We start from the raw sequence: 27402 nt of genomic DNA, 5'->3' as shown, positions 1-27402 counted from the left end.
CTGAAATCCCTAAGGGCAGAGTTGCAGTCTTATGCCATATCTTATGCCATATAGGAGTTACCTGAAATTGTGTTATAAAGTCTCAGAAGGAAATGCACATATGGCTTTTTAAACTTAGGTACCAAGTGCAGAGATTCATAGGCTTTTAATGTAAGGTTTGGCATTTCATTTTATTGCCTGTTTCCATTGGTGAGAGCATCTAACTTCATGTCATTTTGAGCTTTGCAGCTCCACCCGCAGTACACATTTTTCATTAGCTGTCACTGTATCAGAAGTTAAAAAAAATCCTTTAGATGTTACCAGAGAAAGGTTTTATTTCAGTTGTAACATGCCATGTCTCAAAGTCCTTTATTTAAAGCAACCAAGGTGGTGGGTCAGACTTAGTGTTGATCAACGTTAAAATCTTTAACAGTAGGCCTACAGTCTTAGGTTCATTTTGCACCTAACCATCATATTATAATTCCTTGAAAACTTTATTATGAACTCTTAAAGAAGAACTGACATAAGGCTTTACCAAACAAAGTTATTCCTGGCCTTTCACTAACACAGTCTGATATGTTATACCATACATAGTTTCCCAAGGGGAGGAGTATATGGCATATGCTCAGGGATACAAAAAGTAGCAATGGTCCAGAATGCACCATTCATAAGTTGCCACAAAATCAGAAGTAAAATATGCAGTAAAATATAAATGAAAATAAAGTTGCACAGCTGTACAGTTTTCTTTATATATGGAATCAAAAACTATGAGCGTTATGCACTTGATAATCATGAAAGATTATTTTGAGAAATTTGCTATACTATTTCAAATGGTTTCAGAGTTAGACTCAATGATGACATAGAGAGACAACACCCTGACTACTGCCCAGGTAGCCTGAATTTGATTAATGGCTTAGGGACTTGAAGGTACAGGTAGGGAGGATGGGTATGGAGGGATTGGAGTATGGCAGAATTTCTCTAATCGAGTTCTGGCAGAGGCCATAGTTCAAGGAAAAGATGCAGGGCTAACCAGGGTGGGGAAATTGAGAATAAAGGCAGTCATTGTCAAACTATGGGCCAAGGATGTAGCATGTGCTGAGTTTAAGTCCCTTTGCCTGACCCTGCCAGATAGCAATGTTAGCATGCAGCAGAAAACTTAGGACTAGAGAAAGCACCAACCCCCTACGATTATGGCACTATTCACTGATGTGGAACTTTCTGCCTGAGCATAAATAGAACTCATTAAGATGAGCCCTCATACTCATGGTCAGGAGGTACTGGCCAAAGAAAAATGGTTTTAGAAATATGATCCTATATACTTAGGCACCAACAGATGCGGGTGCTTTGTTTTTGAAATGCAGTTCACATCAATATTGTACATTCCACATTGTTTTAGGCTGGCAAGATCAGAATATATCTGCTCATGAAATAAGAACAAAAAATGTTGCATTTTTCTCAGGAAAATAATAACATTTTTAGCATTTTATGTTACAGCAAACCATGCATAATTACTTTGTGCTGATAAGCTTGCACATATTTGTGATTATTCTGTCTGTTTTTCCTAAATGCTATTAGGTCATAAAATATTCAGTACAGCATGCAACATCTACGAATCTTCTCCAGGAAATACATAAGAATATCTTAAAGCATTTTTTGGGGATATAAAATTAGTGCACACAAAACAAAGACTATAGCTGTAAACTATGCAACCACACATGAATTGGTTGAGCAATACCAATATTTAATTGGAATGACAAAATGAAGAATTTAGGAGTAAGGGTTAAAAAGGGTTCTGTTACAGCAGCTAAGCATATGTGGAGAGATACTAAACAAAAGATCATACAAAAATGAGAAACTGGAAGCTCTTGTATATGGATATGGATAATAAGATGCAAGCAGTGAAAATGCTTTCAGTCCATTTAGTTTTATACATAGGTCGGGCATATGTTTATTGACCAGAAGAGAAGTTGTAGACAGTAATTAATAAAGAGTAGCAGGATTTTATCTGGGAGGGGAAAGGGCAAGGGTCAGGTCAGATAAACTGATCCTTCCAAAAGAATGAGGTGGTTTAGGATTACGTGATTTGAAGGGAAATGTTGGAGCTACACAGTTAAGGCTCATATACATAACACAAGCAGAAAGCTACAGTTGAAAGTGGAAAGGGATTATGATGATGAAGTAAGGAGGAAATTCAATAAAGAGAGAATGAGATTTTGGATGCAGATCCTTAAGGAGAATAACCATGCAATATATTATATTCATAAAATAGCAGAAAGTATTCTAAGAACCAAGCCAATGCAAGAATGGAGAAAGGAGATTCTGCCCATAGGAATGACTGCAATTAGGGTACAGATAATAGGCAAGAGGGAACAGGAATTTAGTGGAGAAAACCGACAAAGGAACCAAGATTTTGGGAGCAAATAACTGGAGAGAGAAACGTCAGAGAATGCAAAGTAGCCAAAAAGACATTCAGACTGCAGGCTAGAGACTGCATTCCCTATCAGGGAGTATAGGCAAAGAGAAAGGGATAAGGGAAAACCTAAGTGACAGCCCTCATCTGGTAGAGTTTTCAGTTGAATCTAGGATGGAAGCTGCTATTAAAAAAGGGATAATTAGTAGGGCATATCAAATATTGCTCAATAACTATACAAATCAATCAGAGAAGGTTAGGAAAAATTGGGAAGGGAGATCAGATAAGGTATTCACAAGGAAACAATGAGAGGGCATGTGTATGGGTGTCAAATATGCAACAAAATATAGAAGATTTAGGATTTTTGCTTGGAAGTTTTTGCGCTGGTATTTTATACACCAAGAAAATGCCAAAGAAGTTTTCCTCAGGTAGACGGCAAATGGAGGTGCGATGAGGGGAAAAAAAGTAACTGGGAACATATGTTTTGGTAATGTAATGCGTTGGCAGACTTTAAAATTTCCCTACAGAGTACCCTGTCAGAACTATTGGGTGAGCAAATGGATTTACTAAGGAAATGATTTATTTTAGAGTTGGGATACAGAATCTGAATTGCCTAACCACAAAGGCCTCAAGTTTAATTCTGGTATCTGCCAAAAAGGCATTTTTTAGAAAATGGAAGTCAAAGTCTAAATCAACTGTACCTAAAGTAGTGAATATTGTAACGGTGATAAAAGGACTGCAAGTGGGATCTTAGAAAATATCAGGAGCAAATTACATAGTAAAAATGGAAATTGTGCAACAATACAAGCAGAATAATGTATTGGAGGAGGAGGACTGAGGTTTATGGAAAGGCAGGAACTGGGTAATTTATGTAATGTTGGATTGGTGATAATGGTACAGAAGAAGAATATATGTGATACATAATGTTTGCAACTGTGGATAGGATAACATGGTTTGTTTTATTTTATATAAATATATGTTTGTCTATGTCTTAAGTGATAATTCAATAAAGTTTTTTAATTAAAAAAAGAATATCTTGAACCATTTGAGAGATAGGGTTGCTTGAAGGCTGGTTTGAATTCAAACCAGAATGGCCTTTAACTGACAAACTGAAATATCTGAAAAAATCTGCAGAAGACATCTTTTTATTAAATGTGTGATTAATTATATCCTTGTACTTCATTCTGGTTGTTGAATTAGTGCTTTAGCATTGGTCTTCTTATGAAATGTGTGACTAATTATGTGCTTCTAGTTCACTCTGGTTGTTGAGGTAGTGTTCTACTATTGTGTATTGGCTCTCTGTGATTCAGACCTACTTAGTGTTTGTTTCAGCAGATATGCAAAATAATATAATGTGTAATCTTTGAAAATCTTCTCCCCACCCCATTCACTCTTCTGAAAGCAACAAGGACTTCAGAAACAGTAGATGTCAATAAGCCCCAGCATATAACTTTTTCTGATTACTTAAACTAAGGATAGTGGGTGACCACAGGATGTCTCATTCATTTATTCTTCAGATGTTCCACTAACAGCCTATGACAGTGTTTGAATATGTACCATAAGCAAGGAATATATTTGTTCTTCAGATATTCAGCAAATTTCAAAGTATGAACTAGCAGGTTTGAAATTAAAATAAGAAGAGTAGTGACAGTGTAGCCTTAGAGGGACAAAAAACTGATTAAATCCCCTACACCCATGTTTGATTAGCAGCTCAGGCACTCCACTATTAGGCAGGATGGGGTGTGGTAGGAAGCATGCTTGATGCCTTTCCATTGGAGCTCTGATGGAGATCAGAGCTCAGTGAGATGACAGCAGGCTGCAGACAGAAAGGAAATGAAGGCATGACCACCCAACGTGCCTGGGCTGGGAACATGTACCACAGTTACTCTTCACTGCCTTCTCAGCCTATCACAGAGGTTGCACACATTTGGGGAAGGAGTTAGTGCTTAAGAAAATCCTTAACAAGACTGCAACATACTAGTTCCTACCTTGCTTGTCCTGCTTCACAGTACTAGCAAGTGGTGACCTTACAAGCTGCTGATGAAAGTGGGGCATCTGTACACAGAAGCTCTCCTGGAAAGGGAACCCTACCCATATGGGGACACCAGGAACCTTGTTAGAAAACTGGAAGGATGCGAGTCCACAAAGCTGGAATGAGGAAAGTCTGAACTCAACAGTTTGGTGAGATGAGCATAAATACATACATACATACATACATACATACATACATATACATACATAAACACATGAGGAAGTGTAAATATTTTCAGCAGCATTGGGATATTTTGTCACTGAATCTGACAAAAGGAATGGTTTAGAAGAATGACTGCTTTCAAATTCCTTCAAGGTACTATGACGATTAGACCTAATTTTTTAAGACGTTGATATTATGAATGGATTAAAACTGACCTTAATAGAGAGTAACATAACCAGCAGTGCCTCTCCTGCAATTTCTCCACTGCATGTTAAATGACTCCAGCACTGCATGTTCTTGATGTAGTACAATTATCACCTAGCATTTTAAGGTCCCATAGTAGTAACACCTCACAACTTTGTGCTATCTGCTAGATTGTCAGTTGCATAATCTCATATTTCAAAGGAGAAGGCATCAAGGTCAATAGAGTTTGGACAGCACATTTTATTCCATTCCAATTTTATCACAATTATTTGCTTCCATATGCATTACACATATAAACAACAACTTTTCCTGTTTTTACTTATGTTTCCTCACAGACCACATCATAGTTCACTGTTACTGTTTTATAATTTTGATTATACTTGCATTAGAATCCATTGGCAAATGCGTTATCTAAGACTGCTTTTGGCATGGTACACTGAATTGAACTAACTTTGGTATACAAACCAAAAGCTCTAGGGCACATTGTCTCTGAACATTAAAGCTCACCATCCCACAGTTCTCTCATCTCATGACTGGCAAGTATTCCATTACATTGTATGTGCACTATAGTAGTGTAAATTCTTCCTTCACTTTTTTTTTGCTGCCAGAATGTGTAGATGAATTGTTAAGCATTAAACATGTAAACTGTCTGCAAAAAGCCACACCATTCATCTGAGAGATATGTCTTCTATATTGAATTGGTAGCTATACCTTACACTGGATCCTTCTGTATTTATTCCTTCAAAAGTTATTTCATTTTTTAAATTTATAATGTCCTAATTTGAGCCCTGCAAAGCACAACTGCACATCTACAATCGGCCGATAGTGACCTTTACAAAGCCTCTCAGAAACATTGTGCTATTGCCAAGGGTTGCTTTATCACAACAACATCCTACATTAGGTCACTAAAACCTACCTGATCAAAAACATTAGACTTCCTTCACTCCATATTTGGGTTTCTGACTTTTTTCTGTTATGTTTCAAGGCAGGTATTTCTTACACATCTACTTCATGTTCTCTCTTCTAATTCGTTTCTATAGCTAGGTATCCATACGTTATATTAAAACATATACTAAATTTATTTTCTTTACAACTTACCAAAAATCCGATCCCAAATTATAAGAGTGCCACCATAGTTAGTGTCAATGCAGTATGGGTTTCGACCTATAAAGTAATTTGAAATAAAAAAAATAATGATTTTCTGTATTTCTAATATTGTAGTAAAGAAAAATTAAATGTGGTATATTTTTTTGACAGATAAGTCATGTTGCTGTGTTTTAATGACCTAATTTCAGTTAACCAGTTAGATAATCATTTCATAATATTTTACCTATTTCAGAAACAAGATACAGCACAGTCACAAATAAATGAAACAAAAATACCATTCATTAAATAAACATATATTAAACTCACAGGGCTATATTCAAAATAATGTAGAACACTGTAAGAATATTTATGTAAAACAAGATTTTGAAAAACATCTTGAATGACAGTAACACATTGCTACACAAATATTATATCAGTGCTGGACAATGTAAATCCAGCAGTATCAGATAGTATAAAGTTTGCCATAGAAGGTGCACGCACCTCTTGTTAGTCTGGTTATCTTTACAATCACCGCCGTGTACTCAGAATGAGTCACTGTATAGATTAACAAAGGTGTGTTCAAAATGGTTTGTTACACTGCGATGCAGTAACATAGTGGCAATGGAGGTAAAATTCTGAGCTGGTGAGCTGGTCTACTGACACTTCTCAGTTAGGACCCTGGCACAAAAGTACAATTCAAACACAACATTTTGACAAATGGTGTGCAACTTACAGTCACAAAACATTTAGAGCAGTGGTTGTTACATTGCTTATGTGCAATCATAACAATAGTGGAATTGCTGTAGAATTAGGATAAGGCAGCATATGGCATGCAATAGCTGTATTACTACATAGCCTATAAGGACAACAGTAGAATTACTGTGAAATAACAGTACAATAGCAGTGTTCCTGTCCTAAATGTAGTAACAGTCAACATAAAGAAAATACATAATTCATGGGATAAGCCCGTGATTTAGTAAACTGTGTAGGCTTCACACAAAGCCTACACAAAGTTTATGTGTTTGCACAATGAGCAGCAGGACTAATCACATTTGCATGCCATGCATCACGCTTACACAAATACAAGAGAAGTTTCACCGACAGCAACAGTGTTAGTGTCCAGGCAGCCATGCGGCATGAATACAGAAAAGATGTATACAAATCTGCCTACGGGTAAACCTGCTCTGCGAGATTGCATGGACAGCCAAAATGACTACCAAAGGTAAAAATACTGCAATAATTATAGTATTAGCACATTACAGAAAAGTGTACTCAATGCAATGTACACTACAATAATTATTTGCAGACCGAAATAATAAATCGTGGGGGTGAACAGCAAGGGCAAATAGAATGAAACATAAACACATTAGGTAGGGAAAGTGTGCTGATTAAAATGGCCACAGACGTGAATGATAGGAATGAAGAAAGAAGAGAATATGTAAAATATGTCAAAGTTATGAATATAGGATATGTCCATGTATGCACACTTCCAAGACAAGTCTGTATATCAGTACAGTTACTGGATTCAAGGATTGTCCACAATTTGCAGTCATCTGCAAAGTTTGTTTGACAAAGGCTGATTATGTTTGCTTTGACTACTGTAAATTAAATACTAAACATGAAAGGACCTACTACAGTATGCTGTGGTACTACACTGCTCACTGGCCTTTTGCTACAGGTAAATTCAAATACTTTGACAACACGTGTCTGATTAGTGCTCCATTAGGCTACACACTTAGTGACATAGTGGTGTATGGCCATGAGATAGTTTCTCCATAATACCCAAGTGTGGGAATTGTATTAAATGCCATGGCCAGGTCAAGTTGTGTAGGATGCACATTCTTTCCCTCATCCATGGCCTTGGTGATCTTCCCAAAGAAGTCAACCAGATTTATCAGATATGATCTAGCCTTAACAAATCAAAAATGGGTTGGTTACACAGTTGGGAGATTAGCTATGTTCTTTTGATAAGGTCCATGATGAATCTTTCCACTGGCTTAGAGATGAGGTTAGTCAGGCTTATGGCTCTATATTTTCCCATGTGGGGTGATGGTCCCCACCTTGTTCAGACAAATGACTGCTGCTGTCCACCCTTGTGCAAGAAAATAGCCTGTCTGGAGGCTGCAGTTAAGTAGGGATCCAACTCTGTCTGCTAAGTCAGATTTTAATTTATTGATAAGGCAACCTTGGATGTTGTCAGGGCCCACTCATTCCATGTTTTAGTCCTAAACAGCACACAGATGAGCTGCCCTCTTAAGAAGATATGCCGAGTAATATGTGCATGTATACATTATGTGACTACCAGTGGGTACAGGGTGGTAAAGTCTGATCCAAGTCTGTCAGGTAGCTGGTTGTATATTGCCTCCAGTCGAGTATGGCTCAAGAATTATATGGCTGTGTATTCTCCTTAAGATTTTGTACTTACTTAAAAAAAGAATTGTGACAACACCTCTAAATACAACCTTGGTTATGCATCACATGCCACACAGTGGAACTGTTAACACAGTCATACAACTCTACCTATTTCATGCTATTACATCAGTTGCACAGCAAATGCCTTTATGTTTATAACTGGAAAGGTGTGTGTGAGTACTCTGTCTGATACCATATATGGACACATTACAAATGAGGCTGATGTGGTTCACGCAGAACACAAATGCTAACAGTCACACAATACTGCTGGACAGCACCTAAATAATCCTTACCAGCAACACAATTGTGCATACAATGAACTTCCCAAGGTTGCAAGTGAATCTGAACTGGTTATATGTTTGTGTATATAGCAGCATTACAATATGTGGATGAAACAAGGCATATGTGCCGATGTAATCAGTATGATGTGATATTGCTGTATGTCACTCAGCACTTCATGATGGTAGGTTTACACATGCACACATATGCCATAATGAAAGTGTCACTGTGATGGTTAAATGAGAAATGTGTAGAATCATACTCCACTATATGTACACATGCCTTACTAAGGCAGCAATATACATAGCATCATTCTATGTTAACAATCCTCAGGAGACATATTACTACAGCTGTTATGGAAGCAACATGTAATCAAATGGCATCAATCCATGACCTGAAATCATAGATTGGATTAAACTGTTCTAGGGCTACAGTACATCCATTCCTCAAAATAGCACATGTGGATGACAGCAACATTGACATGAGCAGTCTTCATAGGATCATAGGTCATTACTAGGTTAATGGCCAACATCACATAAAATTTAAGCCTTAATTAAACCATTTAAACAAAAATCTCTAAATATATAATGGTAGATAGTAGGGGCTATATGCCTATATGTGTATGTGTTTGATTGTATTACATACTGCCTCTGTCCATGTCACATGTGCAACACCCCATGACAGAATTTGTAATTATACATCCAGTGGTCTGGAGATGGCTGGCAGAGGGTCATGGAAGGGGTGTGCTTCACAATGTTTATACACATCTTTGAGATGATGACATCCTCCAGTGTTCCGCAGAAGGGATTCTTGTGGACAGAGGGAAAAGGGGGATACTGGATTCAAGACACCATGTTAAAGGTTCTCCCGAGAGGTAGTCAAATGAAAAGAGATCATATAATGACCATAATATACCACCAACCACACATACAGCAGTTGACTGAGGTCAGATTTAAATATTAAGCCTGTGTAGGTATACAAGCTGGATTCCATACAATGCAACGCTAACACCACCACAGATGTCTGACTTTAACAGTGTCACAGTACACTTAATAGAGGATGACAGCATCATTGCAGGATTAGACGAAGGGGTTGGAAGGAGTGCCTGACATAGATGTGGAGTCACATCTCAGTGTGAAATTGTCTCTACATTTATATTTGAATGAACACACACAAACCCAAGTTGTCTGCTGTGAGATTAAAACCCAAAACTATGTAGCTATACAAGCTAGAGAACACAGTAGTTAATGGCCATACCAACAGCAATGTCTGAGAATATTACTGTCAGAGTGCACTTTATGGGGGGGCACATCATTATTGTATTCGAGAAGATGTTTGGATGAGTGTCTGACATACCTATGGACTCACATGCTGTTCTAAAACTGTCTTAAGAATGATAGCTGAAAGAATACACACACACACACACACACACACACACACACACACACACACACACACACACACACACATGTTGACTGCAGTGAGAGTAGAATGCCTATCTACCTAGTTAAAAAAGCTAGAGAACACAGTAATTAATGCTAGGACCATGGCACAAGTCTGACTTTTATATTGTCAGGAAACACTTTACAGCAGATGACATCATCAGTGTATGGTGACAAGAACATAATGGGAGGGCTGTATGAAATTGCTGTACAGCCATGTACCACTGTAATATTTTGTTCTGAATCAGACCTGAGTGAGGAATTTAGGACATAGACTCATGCTCTTCTGACTATGCACACCCATAGACATAAAGGCACACACGCAAGTTGACTGTTCTGCAATTTGAACCCCTACCTAACTAGTTATTCCAGCTGGAGATCACAGTACTTAACATTCACCCCATCAAAAAAGTGATATTATTATTATTGTCTTAGCGGTCTTCATAGAGGATAACATCATCATAATATTGCATGTAGCATATACTGTGATGAGACTTGTGTACAAAGGCTAGACTTCAGATATGCTTTTGTAATTGCAATGTGCAAAAATACATTTAAATACATCCTGGTAATCTAGGTGAAATAAGTTGTCATGAAGGCATGTTGCAGAACTGATACATGCACCTGTTTCTCAGTATGTTGTTTAGATAAAACACACACACACAAACACACACACACACACACACACACACACACACACACACACACACACACACACACACACACACACACTTTGGAAACAGCAGTACTGCAAGTGGTGATGTATGTGTGTTCATATTATAATGAACTGATGTCCACAGTAGTAGATTTTTCTGACAATATCAATGTAATTTGATCAGTGATGCCCGATGCCCAATGTCAGTATAAACCATAACAGATGTACCAATGCAGTTGTGCTCTTTATTCCTGTAGTGTACTTGACAGTGGAGCAATTACTGAGATATCATTTGCAAGTGCATTGCTGCAGGGCACACATAAGACTGAATAAGTATGTCTTCAGTGAAGAACACGTTTCTTCCCTTCTGTTGTGTTTATGGATGCCTGTTGATGAGATGGAGGACACCTGGACAATAACCATAGTAAGAAATGCCAAACACCTGTTTACATAGCACATTGCTGAGAAACTGATTTTCGCAAACGATAGCAAGGTGTTAGCACATGCGAGATTCCCATTTCATGAATACAACTTGAACTTGTGAAGTAGCTAGCCATATATGTTACGGGATAAATAGCTGACAGATACTATGTTGTTCATACTGTAGTTTATATTGAAAATGTTGTGTCATAGCCTTTACTACATTAAGAACTGTTGCTTTTGCCTTCCCTGTTTGCAGGGAGTTAAGCAACAAGCAAATGCGGTTCTCTGCTTAAATGAAAAAAAAAACAGTAACATTTCTTTTGGTTTGCTTCACTCCCTGCAAACACCCTAAGCAGCAATGTACGGCCCAAAGCATTTTGGACAGTACTAAGTGTAAAAAAATACACCTGATCTCTGGCGTTCTTTTTGGCACCAGGTGTAAGAGCAGTGAGATCCTGGTCAGAGCAAAGATGAGACAGGGATCAAATCATTCTTTTTTTACAGATAGTGTCAGGATGGTGTCAGCTAAGTAAATGTCATCATGACTGCGAACTTGACAAACAATGACTACAGTAAGGTACGTGCCTTCTTCCCCAGTTTTTGTCATTATGCCTAGCTCTATACAGCTGTACAACTATTAGCTGTTTCGCAGGTCTCACTGCAAATTACAATTTAATTGTGTGTACAGTTTTCAAGAAATGACAAGTGGTGGTACATCTTTTGAAATGATTATTATGACTCAGTAGATATGCCAATTATTTGTATGTGGCATATATCCTGAAAAGTGTGTGGAGTACGCTTTGCCACAGTAAGGGCAGTTTCCACATCACGTAAGATGAAGATTTCATCCATCATCATCCATCATCACCTGAACATGTCACAAAAAGTATCCTACAGATGATTTTAAAATATCCCACAGTATATGACCAATGATAAACCAATGACTTAAGGTACCATGTTAGTATTATCCATCAGCATGGTCAAGTCAGTCTGCAGACACAAACCATCAACCTGACAGATACACACACGTACAGAGGAGTTGAGGTGATGGGATGAATACAAGGAGTGATGAACACACACCTAGCAGTGTTTTGTTTAATGGCACATTAATGGTCATCTTTTTGGTCTGCTGTCATTATTAACATTGTGTAGCATAAAGTGAGTGATATACATGTAAAGAAGGCTTAGGAGAAGGACAACCAGCTTATGACAAGCAGAACAAGGTTAGATAAATATGTGATAGCAGTGGGGATGGATGTCACTTCATTAACTCATTTTGTATAATAATAAATATGTCTCCTGACGAAATCGTAACTTTAGCAAATTTTAATATGTAGTTGATTAAATATATCATACACATACAGTGGATATAAAATGGTTACACTCCCCTGTTAAAATGCCAGGTTTTTGTGATATAAAAAAATGAGATCACAATAAATCATTTCAAAACTGTTCCCACCTTTAATGTGACCTATAACCTATACAATTCAATTGAAAAACAAACAAATCTGTTAGGGGAAAAAATATAAAACATAAAAAATGTACAATACACTGGTTGCATAAGTGCACACCCTTAGACTAATACTTTGTTGAAGTATTTTTTGATTTAATTACAGCATTCAGTCTTCTTGGGAACACACCTGCCATCAATTAAAGAGACTCTGATTAACCCCAAATAAAGTTTATCTGTCCTAGTAGGATTTTCCTGACATTTACTCAGTTGCCTGCTACAGCAAAAGCTATGGTTCACAGAGAGCTTACAAAGCATCAGACTGATCTCATTGTTGAAAGGCATCAGTCAGGAGAAGGGTACAAAAAAATTCCCACAGCATTGAATATACCATGGAACACAGTGAAGACAGTCATCAAAAAGTGGAGAAAATATGGGACAACAGTGATGTTGCAAAGAACTGGACATCCCTCCAAAAGACAAGATGAAAACTGGTCAGCGAGGCTGCCAAGAGACCTACAGCATCGCTGCAGGAATTTCTGGCAAGTACTGGTTGTATACGACTTGTGACAACAATCTCCCATATTCTCCATATGTCTGGACTATAGGGTAGGGTTGCAAGATGGAATCCTTTTCTTACTAAGAAAAACATCCAGGACCAGCTAAAACCTGCAAAACAATACACCGTCTCCCAGAAGATTGTGGAAAAATGTGTTATGGCTTGATAAGACCAAGGCTGAACCTTTTGGCCACAATTCCAAAAGGTACATTAGGTGCAAAAACAACACTTCGCATCACTTGAACTTTTTGGCCACAATTCCAAAACATACATTTGGCGCAAAAACAACACTTCACATCACCAAAACAGCACCATCCCCACAGGGAAACATGGTGGTGGCAGTATCATGCTCTGGTGTTGCTTTTCTTCAGCTGGAACTGGGCTTTAGTCAAGGTGGAGGGAATTATGAACAGTTCCAAATACCAGTCACTTTTGGCCCAATACCTTCAGGTGTCTGCTATAAAGATGAATATGAAGAGGAATTTCACCTTTCAACATGACAATGATCCCAAGCATACATCCAAATTAACAAAAGAATGGCTTCACCAGAAGAAAATTTAAATTTTGGAATGGCCCAGCCAAAGCTCAGACCTAAATCCAATACAAAATCTGTGGGGAGACCTGAAGAGGGCTGTGCACAAGAGATGCCCTCACAATCTGACAGATTTGGAGCATCTTTGCAAGGAACAGTGGGCAATTATTGTCAAGTCAAGATGAGCCATGCTGATTGACTCCTACCCAAGAAGACTGAATGCTGTAATGAAATCAAAAGGTGCTTCAACAAAGTATTAGTTTAAGGGTGTGCACACTTATGCAATCAGCTTATTGTACTTTTTTTTTTAATATTTATACCCCTAACAAATTTGTTTTTCAATTAAATTATACAGGTTATAGGTCACATTAAAGGTGGGAAAGGTTTTGAAATGATTTATTGTGGTCTCATTTTTTATATCACAAAAACCTGGCATTTTAACAGGGGTGTGTACACTTTTTATATCTATATTGTCTCAACTTTCATTGGATCTTTTCTCCCTGGGCATTCGCTGTACCCATACACACAAACACACAGTTTCAGTCAACATCTGTTTAAACAGCAACATTTGCTCAACAGGTGTGCAAGGTTGCACAATTCCCAGAGTTGGGGTATGTACCTATATCCCTGTACTGTGTAGTCTTGGAGGCAGTATATATAATTAGCAGGGGATTTTTTTTTTGCGGGGGGGGGGGTCTTGTTCCCCTTGCAACAATGTTTTTTCTTATTTATCTAGTTTTAGCTTTGCATGTCCAGAGGTTATTGCTCAGCACATGCACAGTAAAGTGCAAATGTTGATATCTTTAACATTGTTTCTTGATGTTAGGAACATCAACTTTTATATATATCAACTTTAATAAGTAGAACAGTGTGTGCATATATATCTATCTACAGATGTGTGTGTGTATATACACACACACACACACACACACACACACACACACACATATATATATATATATATATATATACATATTGCCAAGAGTCCTAGCATAAATCGAAATTGCAAATGATCGACCTGTGTATTGTTAAGCCCACTTTGGTCAACATATGCAGATAGTTCACAGCTGTGCAAGATCGAATGTGATTGGGTGTAGGACATACAACCCCTCTCCACAGGGGAGATGCAGGGGCCTTGCCACCCTGCGAAAAACACAGTTCTTTTCTTTGCATGTTCTGAGGGTTAACTTTTAGTCACATACTGCATTATGTGCTTTTGTCGAAGTAAGTATGCCAACATAAAGTACATCAACATTTCACTGGATTAACTATATATATATATATATATATATATATATATATATATATATATATATATATATATATGCCTTTTTTAGGCAAGGCTCAAAAGAGAAACCCACCTCCATAGGTATCACAAGGGATAAGAAACTAAGAGTAATGCTACTCAACGCCAGAAGTCTAAACCTCAAGATGCACGCACTCGAAACTCTCCTTAACATGGAGAACATCAATATCTGTGCAGTAACAGAAACATGGTTTAAGGCTCCCAAGAGCACCCCAGCACTACCAAGTTATACCTCATACCATGTTTTTTGGCCCCAAAACCTGGACAGAACCACAAAAGGAGGGGGAGTATCAATATTCATCAAAGATACCCACACCTCCAGGTTGGTGGCATAGCACAAAGCATCAGAGACTATCCATGTGCAACTAACAGTGGGTAAAACTGCCTTCCAGTTTATAGCCTGCTACAGACCACCCTCCCAAACCCAGGAACCCCATTTGGCCTTCCTGAGAACAATGGAAAATATGAAGGTCTCTCCAAACACCATTATATTGGGCGACTTCAACTACCCAAACATAGACTGGGAGCATTACTCTAGCTCCAACACCCTAGCCCAAAGGTTCCTAGAATTTATAAACTCAAATGCTATGGAACAACTTGTTACAACTCCCACAAGAGGGGAAAACATACTGGACCTGATCATCACCACCATGGGGACTCTATGCTCCAGACCAGATGTGTATCCCTCACTGGTAAGATCAGACCATAAATTAATCTCACTGGATATTCACATCCCGACCCCACCCCCTGCCCAGAAAACCACAGTGAAAAACTTCTCTAAAGCAAATTTCACACTCCTCAAAACCGAGGTGGAATCCTTCAAAGCCCCCGAGCCTGTGGAAAATACGGCCCAGACCGCAGAATCCTTTATAAACGCATTATATGAACACCTTCAGGAATGCATGGATCATGCAATCCCAAATAAAACCAAGACCCAATCCTCCAAAGGCAGACGTCCTGTCTGGTGGACCCCAGCCATAAACAAACTATACAATAGAAGGAGGAAGCTACTACATGATAGAGCAAAATCCTAAAAAGGGAAGGCATCTCTGATCAGTATTAGCAAAAAACTACGGGCACTCATAAAATCGTCTAAGGCCAGCTTCGAGAGAAAAATTGCACAGGACACTAAGGATAATCACAAGGCTTTCTTTAGTTATGTTAGGAACCTGGGTGGGAATTCCCAGATATGCTCAGAATTAGTCCATAATGACAAAAAATACATCGAACCCACAGACATTGCCAACATCCTAGCTGACAGGTTCAGTGCAAACTTCTCCCCCCCTTCCCCACCAAAAGGGCAAATATCTATCCCAGCAGAGTGCTGCCCCCCTGACATCTCAGATGCTCAAGTAAGAGCTGCCCTCTCCAAAGCAAAAAACACAGCATCAATGGGACCAGACGGTGTCCCGGGCTGCGTCCTACATGAACTCCAGGAAGAGCTAAACTCAAACATAAAACTACTGTTCATTCTCAGACTTACTACAGGATATGTACCCAAAGAGTGGCGTACAGCAACAGTGGTCCCTCTCCACAAAGGTGGTGCCTCAACGGATCCTGGAAACTATCGCCCCATAAGCCTGACTAGCTTGGTCTGCAAAGCTATGGAAAGGATCATCATGGACCTCATAAATAAAGATATTGGGGACCCACAGACATTGGATCCTACCCAGTTCGGCTTTGTTAAGGGCAGATCCTGCCTCTTAAACCTGGTTGATTTCTTTGAAACAGTCACCAAGGCCATTGACGAGGGGAAGGTGGTCCACACAACCTACCTGGACCTCGCAAAAGCCTTCGATACAATACCCCACTCAGGCATTATAGATAAGCTCACCAGCTTAAATATAAACCCCTATGTCACTAGATGGGTTGCAAACTGGCTCAAGGACAGAACCCACATGGTTAGAATTGCTGGAGCCATGTCAGACTCCAAACCAGTTACAAGTGGCATCCCACAAGGCTCAGTCCTGGGACCTCTCTTGTTCGGTATATATTTCTCAGAGATACAGGCCAACATGGAAAGACTGTGGCTGACCAAGTTCGCAGATGACTGCAAACTGGGCGTCATAATCGACTCTCCAGCCGACACAAGCACCCTCCAAAAGGGCCTCATAGAAACAGACAACTGTTGCCAGAGCCATGGCCTCAAGCTAAACACCAAAAAGTGTATAGTCATCCCCTTTGGCAAAAACAAAGTGCCCACAAATTACCACATAGGTGGTAATCCATTCAGTACAGAAGAAGTAATTAGGGACCTGGGGACCCAAGTTGACAGCAATCTCTCATTTGACAACCACGGGGCCAAAGTGGTTAGAAAAACATTTTATATAGCCCACCTAATCATGAAGGGATTCATATCTAGATCAGGGGAGGTCATCGTGCCTCTTTACTCATCCCTCATCAGGCCCATAATTGAGTACAATGCCCCTTTTGGGATGTACCTTACCAGACACCTGCAGCAACTGGAAAGACCCCAAAAGTACCTCAACAAGAGGATCAAAGGGCTCAAACAGATGCCATATGCTGCCCGTTTAACTCATTCACTCCAGAGCAGCTCAGGAAAAGCTGCCTGCTGAATTCCACCATAGGAACAACAGAGCAGCCTGAGCTCATTTTCAGAAAATCCATTTGTAATACTACACAGAAAACAAATGCTCATAACTCTTTAACTATAAGAGCTACACTATCTTGGTCTATGTACCATGCAGACCCATACAATTTGAATTTAATTTGTTAGTATGAATGTCAGCTTTAAAATGATACTTTAACCATAACTGTGTGACACTCCTTTCATGAGATATTCACAGAAATATGATTAGTATATTATTTCTCATAATTGATAAATAAACAAAGCATAATATCTCATCACCTGTAACAGACAGAGCCTACATATCAGTGTAGAAGTTGTGCATCTGAATGTCAGCTTCAAAATGACGCATCATTTGTGTGATTACCATGCTCCCTCGCAAAGATATGGGCATAATAATGAGAAGTATTGTAAATGTATAATTTTCATATTCAAATAAGACTAAACAAACTGTGATATCTGTACGTGTGTACAGTGCCTAGACACAGTTCTTTTACCATGATGTAAGGAGTAACACTGTCTTCAAAATGATGCATTACTTCACACAATGTGGTGCTCCCTTGCAAAGTTATTTACCAAAATATGAAAAAATCATAATTTCCATAACCTAAGTCGGAAACAAACTTTGATATCTGCCTATGAGTACAACATACAGGTACCATTCTTTTACCATGTTAGAACTATAAATAATCTTTTCAAAATGAGTTATTACTTAGCACATTCAGATGCTCCCTTGCAAAGTTATTTACCAAAATATGAAAAAAATCATAATTTCCATAACCTAAGTCCGAAACAAACTTTGATATCTGCCTATGAGTACAACATACAGGTACCATTCTTTTACCATGTTAGAACTATAAATAATCTTTTCAAAATGAGGTATTACTTAGCACATTCAGATGCTCCCTTGCCAAGTTATTTACCAAAATATGAAAAAAAATCATAATTTTCATAACCTAAGTCCAAAACAAACTTTGATATCTGCACGTGTCAAACATACAGGCACAATTATTTTACCATGTTAGAACCAGCAATACTGTCTTCAAAATGAGATATTACTTGGCACATTCAGATGCTCCCTTGCAAAGTTTTTTACCAAAATATGAAAAAATAATAATTTCCATAACCATAAGTCTCAGACAAACTTTGATATCTGCACATGTGTCAAACATACTTGCACAATTCTTTTACCATGTTAGAACTATAAATAATCTTTTCAAAATGAGGTATTACTTAGCACATTCAGATGCTCCCTTGCAAAGTTATTTACCAAAATATGAAAAAAATCATAATTTCCATAACCATAAGTCTCAAACAAACTTTGACATCTGCACATGTGTCCAACATACAGGCACAATTCTTTTACCATGTTGGAACCAGCAATACTGTCTTCAAAATGATGTATTACTTGGCACATTCAGATGCTCCCTTGCAAAGTTATCTACCAAAGTATGAAAAAAAATCATAATTTCCATAACCTAAGTCTGAAACAAACTTTGATATCTGCACATGAGTACAACAGACAGGCACTATTCTTTTCCCATGTTAGAACCATCAATACTGTCTTCAAAATGAGGTATTACTTAGCACATTCAGATGCTCCCTTGTAAAGTTAATTTACCAAAATATGAAAAAAAATCATAATTTTCATAACCCATGTCCGAAACAAACTTTGATATCTGCATATGAGTACAACATACAGGCACCATTCTTTTCCCATGTTAGAACCATCAATACTGTTTTCAAAATGAGGTATTACTTAACACATTCAGATGCTCCCTTGCAAAGTTATTTACCAAAAATATGAAAAAAAAAATAATTTCCATAACGTAAGTCCGAAACAAACTTTGATATCTGCACAGGAGTACAACATAAAGGCACCATTCTTTTACCATGTTAGAACTATCAGTACTGTCTTCAAAATGAGGTATTACTTAGCACATTCAGATGCTCCCTTGCAAAGTTATTTACCAAAATATGAAAAAAATCATAATTTCCATAACCTAAGTCAGAAACAAACTTTGATATCTGCATATGAGTACAACATACAGGCACCATTATTTTCCCATGTTAGAACCATCAATACTGTTTTCAAAATGAGGTATTACTTAACACATTCAGATGCTCCCTTGCAAAGTTATTTACCAAAAATATGAAAAAAAAAATAATTTCCATAACGTAAGTCCGAAACAAACTTTGATATCTGCACAGGAGTACAACATAAAGGCACCATTCTTTTACCATGTTAGAACTATCAGTACTGTCTTCAAAATGAGGTATTACTTAGCACATTCAGATGCTCCCTTGCAAAGTTATTTACCAAAATATGAAAAAAATCATAATTTCCATAACCTAAGTCAGAAACAAACTTTGATATCTGCCTGTGAGTACAACATACAGGTACCATTCTTTTACCATGTTAGAACTATAAATAATCTTTTCAAAATGAGGTATTACTTAGCACATTCAGATGCTCCCTTGCAAAGTTATTTACCAAAATATGAAAAAAAATCATAATTTCCATAACCTAAGTCCGAAACAAACATAGATATCTGCACATGTGTACAACATACAGGCCCAATTCTTTTATATGTTGGAACTATTAATATTATAAATATTATACATATACACATACAATACATATTCGATTGTACATGCTAGCACTCTCCTGAAACAGTTCTTTCTCAGCATCTTCACCAGCTTCTTACCACAGTAATTTGCCAAACTCATAAAAATATATTTTACACAACACATTTCATAATAGAGTTGTACTTACCATACTGGTCCCTACTTGGTCATGGGTGTTTTCCATTCTTCTCACAAGCTGCATATTTCCAATCCTGCATAGCTCTCCTCACACCATTGTGGATGTCAGTCAATAACAAGGCAATGCCTTCCTCAGTTAGGTGAACGCCATCCCTTCTGAACAGGTGAACATCTTTTGTGGTGATGCTGTCAGGACAGATTGTAGATCCACCGACCACACAAAATGACAACGTGGCCACCACGACTGCAGGTGTTCAAAAATTGCTCTGATTTGAAACCGCAGCCTTCCCAGTGGTTGACTGATGACAGTGTCAGAATGTGGACAAACCTGTACAGCAAAGAAAATGCAAACAGTTTACTACTGATGTTTGATAGATCTATTGGAAAAGTACATATATATGTATATCATAATGCATTACCTGGTTAGACCATCCAAATCTTCACTCCTATCCACAGGGGCATTATTCTTTTCATAAGGTATATAAGTGGTGATGTCGCTGCGGAGGTACATACCTACCACCCGTGAAAACACAAAATTACACATGACTGACAAGGGGGAACAGAAAGGGCACATGTAAAGATAAAAAACAGAGTAAGGACTGCAACTCCACTAATATGCCTAGGACAGGCACGGGACTTCAGGCCATGGGTGTCTGAAGTGTCCCATACCTGTGCTGGCTACCCACTCAGACTGCTGGTAGCAGCAATGACTCCTGATTGCATGCAGTGCCAGCACTCTGCCTTACCTCTACCTTTTCCATGTACATGTGTCCTTTCGGCAATGGTCATAAGGACTGAAAGGGGGGAGCTAATGTAAAGGGTCTTACCCTGACCTACATACATTTACTACACCTGAAGGGAGGGAAACTAAGTGGAGAGCTCAACCAAGACAACATGTGAAAAGACTAATTCTGCCCCAGGCTTTGTCTTTTTGCATGTGTCCTTTTCCGGGGGGAAACACTGCATCACAGTGGCAGCCCTGAGGCCATTTCTACCTAGGACAGCAGCACAATGGGGCTGAACTGAAGAGTCTCCAAGTTCCCAACTGCAATCCAGGCCGATCATAAGATCCATGGATGGCTGGGTATGCCCCCCCGTGATGCACCCACCAACACAAGAGAAGTTGGCATAAATCTCTGAAGAGGAACCTTCCTGACCATACTGATATTCATGTGTATGTGTATATGTGCAAGTACATTATGTACATACATATATATCGAATGGAGGGGGTGGCTTGCAATGACTACAAATAGAGAAAAAACACAATCTGGCTTGTGCATTCATCAAAGTGATAACGACTTCTACTAAAAGTGATAACTCACTGCTGTATTGTAACTGCACTTATTGCTAATGTGATAATGACCTTCCTTTCAGTACTGAAAAGTTATGCATGCTCAGACAAAGGTGATAATTGCTGCACATAACATGTTGACTAGGTATTCATTATATTACCTTGTGCAGCTGTTGTGTAACACAGACTCATTATCAGTAAGGAGAACACCTGAGTAATTCAGTAAAATAGTATAACACTTACATATTACTGAGCTATTCCTCCCACCTAAATTCCACACATGACTGACAAAGCCAGGAAAAATGCACAAAAAATATGGTAGCTCCATGCTGGCAGTTGTCAACAAGTGATAACTTATCTCACTCATGCAACTACTAATCACAAATAGAATAATACAAGCAGAAGTGATTTCTTGTCTGCTTATTTTACATTATTTAATTAGTCAGTGGTGTGTGTGATGTTTTATATGCTGGCATATTACACTATAATTACATTTCTGTGCTGTATTCTAAGTAATGTAACCATATTTAATTTTCAGACTTAATTTCTATGTTTCCCCACTAACCCCTCCAGTTGTTTGCATTGTGTATGCACAAGCACCAAAATGGCACAATCAACTATTTTGCTCATTGGTCACATCAGCAGTCAGACCATGTACTTCCCTGATACAAAATTAATTATTTCCCCAAGCAACATCCTCATTAGTATGTCCAGGTATACATGCATCTAAATAAAATGTTTTACCAAACAAGCCTTCAATAACATTTCCTAGTATGTACTACCACCAACATGAACACTTCACCCAAGCAACCCCTTCAGTAGAATGTTGAGGAATTCACAATCACCAAACTTAAACGCTTACCCAAACGAAACGCATGTAACATTTCCTAGTATGTACAGCCACCAAAATGAAGAATTCACCCAAGTGAGCCCTTCAATATAATATATGCACAGGCACCAGAATGAAAGATTTTCCCTAAACAACCATTCAGTAAAATTTCCTCCTATGTACAAGCACCAACAGGAAAATCAACCAAAATATAATTTCTCTTGGATGGTTGAAGGGTATGTGCAGTCATCAGTAAAATTATAAAAAATGGACGTAGGACATGTACCATTCCTTTCTTCAAAATTTTAAGTCACCCCAATTTATATCTCATTTATGACAGATTTGCTGTAGTAATCACCACTGGTGCAAAAAAAACATTTGGTGGGATTGCTGCCCGTCACCTGACTCACAAGATATTCCCATTCACAACAGCAACATGGATTACCTCACTCTGCTTAAACGTTTCTAAAAATTGTTGAACACTAAGACATGTTACCTAGTCTAGATAGTTTGTTTTCTGATAGAAGACATACTTTACCAGTGATTCAGTACAACACAGCCAGCTCCCAGGATGACAAAATGGCCAGATGGATTAGCCAACCATGCAACATCTTTTCTGTGACACTAAAATGTTGATGTATGCACAAGAACCAACATGAAGCATTTCCGTGAACTACCCTTCAGCAATAGCTCCTAGTGTCTGCAATCACCAACATGAAGCATTCACAGAAGCGACCCCACGTTTCATAAGCAATACAATGCATCTATGAGAAACACCATCTTGGTTACCTGTCTAGAGGTTAAAAAAAAAAAAGACAAAATATAAATAAATAAAACATACACAGAATTTGCCAGGCCAAATAAACAAGGCAAAGAAATCTCAACATTCTGCGAAAATATGTACAAGCACCAGAATGAAATATTTCCCCAAACAACCCTTCAGTAACAGTTTCTGGTATATACATGAACCAAAATGAAACATTCACCAAAGTGACCCCTACAATAAAATGGTCAAACTGCACAAACAGATCTGAGGACAAATAAAATCTACAAAAGCCAAATCTGAGATGCATATATCCACACCTGAAATGAACCACTGCTAGGAAATGCTCTCCGTAAAGGGCTAACACAGACAAATAACTGGCATCTGAACCATGGACTAGCAGTAAATGATAAGAAATACCCAACAGTACCCCCAGGAAGTCATCCAGCCCTTATAACTGTCATATTGACACCACATCCCTAAGAGTCGAGTGAGTAGTGAGGGACTTGGGGGCACAGACAGACTTTAATGTAGCCTTTGACCTGGTGAGATCTGAACACAAATTAGTCTCATTCAAAGTAAGTATCACACCAGTTTTCTAGTTTCAGCACTCAAATCTGTTTCTTTGATCTCAGCACTTGTTCAGAACTTATTGTAAGCACTAAATAAGCTACAAATTACTATAGCACTCAACTTTCCTCACTTGTCTAGAGGAAAACAGTTTTTAGTACTTAATAAATAAGCACCTATCCAGGCATGTCTAAGGGTCAGCTCCCAGTGTTTTCTCCTGTCTACCTGATGAATCTGGGCATCTTGGGGCAATGCAGCAATTGCCTCATGTACACAGACAACCCTCTTCTCCTACCACCCAACACTACAACCTGTGAGAGATGCACTTATATAGCCAAACTGGAAGCAAAGCTCTCTTCACCCAAGACTGGAATAGACAGTCAAGAGGAGAAGGTAAACACTTGCACCACACCACACTCATCACATAGTCCCTCAAAACCTACACCACCAAAACACACACAGAAACACAAGACACACACCTACATTCATGGAGGCTCTAAATAAAAAATCTACCCAAGCAACAAGGACCTCCAAAGCAGAAACGCAAGCAACCACCACCATCCAACACAACCCAAATAACACATAGCCCACAAACTCAGTGTGCCACTCAACCACAGCCATTAAGGCAATACAACATACCCAACACTCTAGTCATAGGTGACTCTATAGTCAGGCACACTGATGTTCCACTCACCAGGCTAAACAAGGAGAAAGTTACTGTCAGATGCCTGTCAGGTGCCAGGATCCACCACATAACACATGCACTCAGGTCACTCCACAAAAAGTACAAATATGACTCTGTCATTGTCCATGTTGGTATGAATGACCTGACATGTACCTCCCTGGACTACATGAAAAGAGATGTGGAGGAGCTGTCTGATCTTGTAGCCCAGGCAGGTATGACCCTAGCCCTGAGTAGCATCTTGCCATCACCCAGAATGATACAACAGTACACGGACAAAATGATTGACTTCAACAACTGGCTAAGCTTCTGGTATTCATTCTAAGGGAATCCAGTATCTGTCTGTCTGGGATGACATGATCAACAAACCATGACGCTTTGCCAGAGATGGACTGCACCTGTCGCCCTTGGGATTCCGGATACTGGATAAGGCTCTTTCCACCCCTGTAGTCCCTTTTTTAGGCAAGGTTAAAATGAAAAATTCACCACCGTAACAGGTACAAGCAAGCAAAATCTGAGGGCAATAGTTTCCAGGATCCGTTGAGGCACCACCTTTGTGAAGAGGGACCACTGTTGCTGTACGCCACTCTTTGGGTACATATCCTGTAGTAAGGCTGAGATTGAACAGTAGTTTTATGTTTGGGTTTAGCTGTTCTTGGAGTTCATGTAGGACACAGCCCGGGACACCGTCTGGTCCCATTCATGCTGTGTTTTTTGCTTTGGAGAGGGCGGCTCTTACCTGAGCATCTGAGATGTCAGGGGGGCAGCACTCTGCTGGGATAGATATTTTCCCTTTTGGTAGGGAGTGGGGGGGGGGGTTTGCGCTGAACCTGTCAGCTAGGATGTTGGCAATGTCTGTGGGTTCGGTGTATGTTTTGTCATTTTGGACTAATTCTGAGCATATCTGGGAATTCCCACCCAGGTTCCTAACATAACTAAAGAAAGACTTGTGATTATCCTTAGTCCTTATGCAATGATGCTCTGCAAACCAACCCAGGATTGATTAGTGACCAGGATAACAGATGTGCAGCAGAGAGGATAGATGCCTATTCTGAAAATCAATTAAGCAAATTTTCCAGAGATTTCCTATCTCGGACATAAGGACTGTGGTACTGTAAGTGAGAGACTCTTTAAAACCTTTTGGAGGAAGGGGCTTGAGCAATGGCCGGGCTCAGCTTGCATGATGGCCTAGGGTTTGGAGCTGCCCTAGGGCTTACAGCAGACACATCCTCAAAGGCCACTGCTCGTTACACAGACTGACCATATAATGTCACCATACTGGAAGGATAGGGCCAAAGAAAATGCAGGACAGTGTATGTGCTGCTGCTGCTGACTACTAGTCCACTTCTTCAATCAGATGACAGCTGAGGTGGTCCCAGCCTGAGGGGATAGTACCAGGGATGCACATTTAGCAGCACAAGACCAGGATGTGAGGGTCAGTTGGAGACATGTCGTGGACTAAAAACCTCTAATGCAATTAGTATGAATGATACAGTATTTGTTACATTTTCTTCCCCAGTTTTCTGAACACAGTGCCATTAAGAAAGCTGATAGTTTGAATCCCTATGGTGTTAATTAGCAGATCAGTAAAAGAGATCCAGTTTGCTGAGGCTAGTGGCCAGAGCAGCAACTCTGAAATGCTATGACATGACCCTACCAACAAGCCTTCAAGTTGAGGCAAGTCATCAAGGATTAGGAATGGATCTACTATGCATCTAGGTATTAACTGATAAAAAAGACAGGCTATGCACAAACTGAGAATTAAACTATCACAGTGGAATGTGAGTGCAAACCACTTGTAAGTATCTCTAATGCAAAAATCTTAATATTTTTGATGTGTGTAAACAATGATACTGAAGCAGTTGAATTGAGAAATACCATCAGACAATCAGCTATAATGGTTGTGAAGTGTATATTTTCCAGACATGGGATATTTGAGCAAAATGCACAATTTAAGTCAAGGCTCAGTTGAAAGGACAGGTGGAAAGAGCTATACAGTCAAAATACATTCTCACAGAGTATGATTACAGAGATTGAAATGACCGTTTTTGTCCTTAGCTGAATACTTATTCTCTCAATAGGACTGTCAACAGTATAATTCCTCATGTGCAGTTGCTTGGGATCAGAACTTTACACTTCCTTCCAACAACTTTTTCCAGAAAGTAGTCACACAGCATTAGAACTCCTGCAGTGCACACAACTGAAACAAAGGCATTTTACGACAAAACTGCAAGGAATTTATCTGGTTATGAAAGAAGGAGAGAGTGTTAGGATAGTCCAAGAGTCTATTGTAGGATATAAAGAGCCCCTGCAAGCACCAAGATCTCTCGCTCCAGTCAGCTCGGACTGTACAATATTTAAGATAATTGTACACAGATCTACAGCAGAATCCAGTGCTGACTTTATAAATTGCTAGATATTGCTTCACGTTAGAAAACAGTCACGATAACTCAGGGCTTAGACTCACTGAAATTACTTTGGGGTATTGTCACACCGTGATGCTTTTTGCACTGAGCATTTCGTATTTATTTGGGCTGTGTTTGCATAAAAAGCTTTAATTTTTTATTCGAACCTTCATACAAATGCATTTTTTTGTCATCTTAAGGCTCTTCCATGCACTTTAATTGGTGCGTTTCTGCACGCATACAGAACACGTCCGTTAACTATCTGGCAGGCATGACTTTACAGTTGTTTGCCAGTAAAATTAAATGATATGAAAAACGGAGCACAAATACTTGAGAGCTTGAAAGGTTGAGAGCTAGGATCGTAAAGTAACACACACACACACACACACACACACACACACACACACACACACACACACACACACACACACACACACACACACACACACCATTAGAAATTACTGAGCAAGCATAGCTCTCAAACTTTCACATCAATACATCTTGGAAATAATGGGGGAGGAGGACGAAGGCTCAAACATTGGAGAAACACAGACTTCGCACACCGGCCGCTACTAAAT

General features: G+C 39.0%; 1 protein-coding gene across 1 annotated transcript in view; it reads right to left on the bottom strand.

Moving 5' to 3' along the window:
* The window catches only part of AGMO (alkylglycerol monooxygenase), a 1982086-nt gene that overhangs the window by 995366 nt on the left and 959318 nt on the right, over positions 1-27402 (bottom strand). Inside the window, exon 7 of the mRNA XM_044069484.1 lies at positions 5886-5951. Coding sequence (XP_043925419.1) covers positions 5886-5951 — 66 coding nt within the window. The remainder of the gene's footprint in view (positions 1-5885; positions 5952-27402) is intronic.

The sequence above is a fragment of the Protopterus annectens genome, chromosome 4.part0, assembly GCF_019279795.1.
Source record: "Protopterus annectens isolate FY-2018-M chromosome 4.part0, PAN1.0, whole genome shotgun sequence".
NCBI lineage: Eukaryota > Metazoa > Chordata > Ceratodontiformes > Protopteridae > Protopterus > Protopterus annectens.
This window is presented reverse-complemented; position numbering and strand designations above follow the sequence as displayed.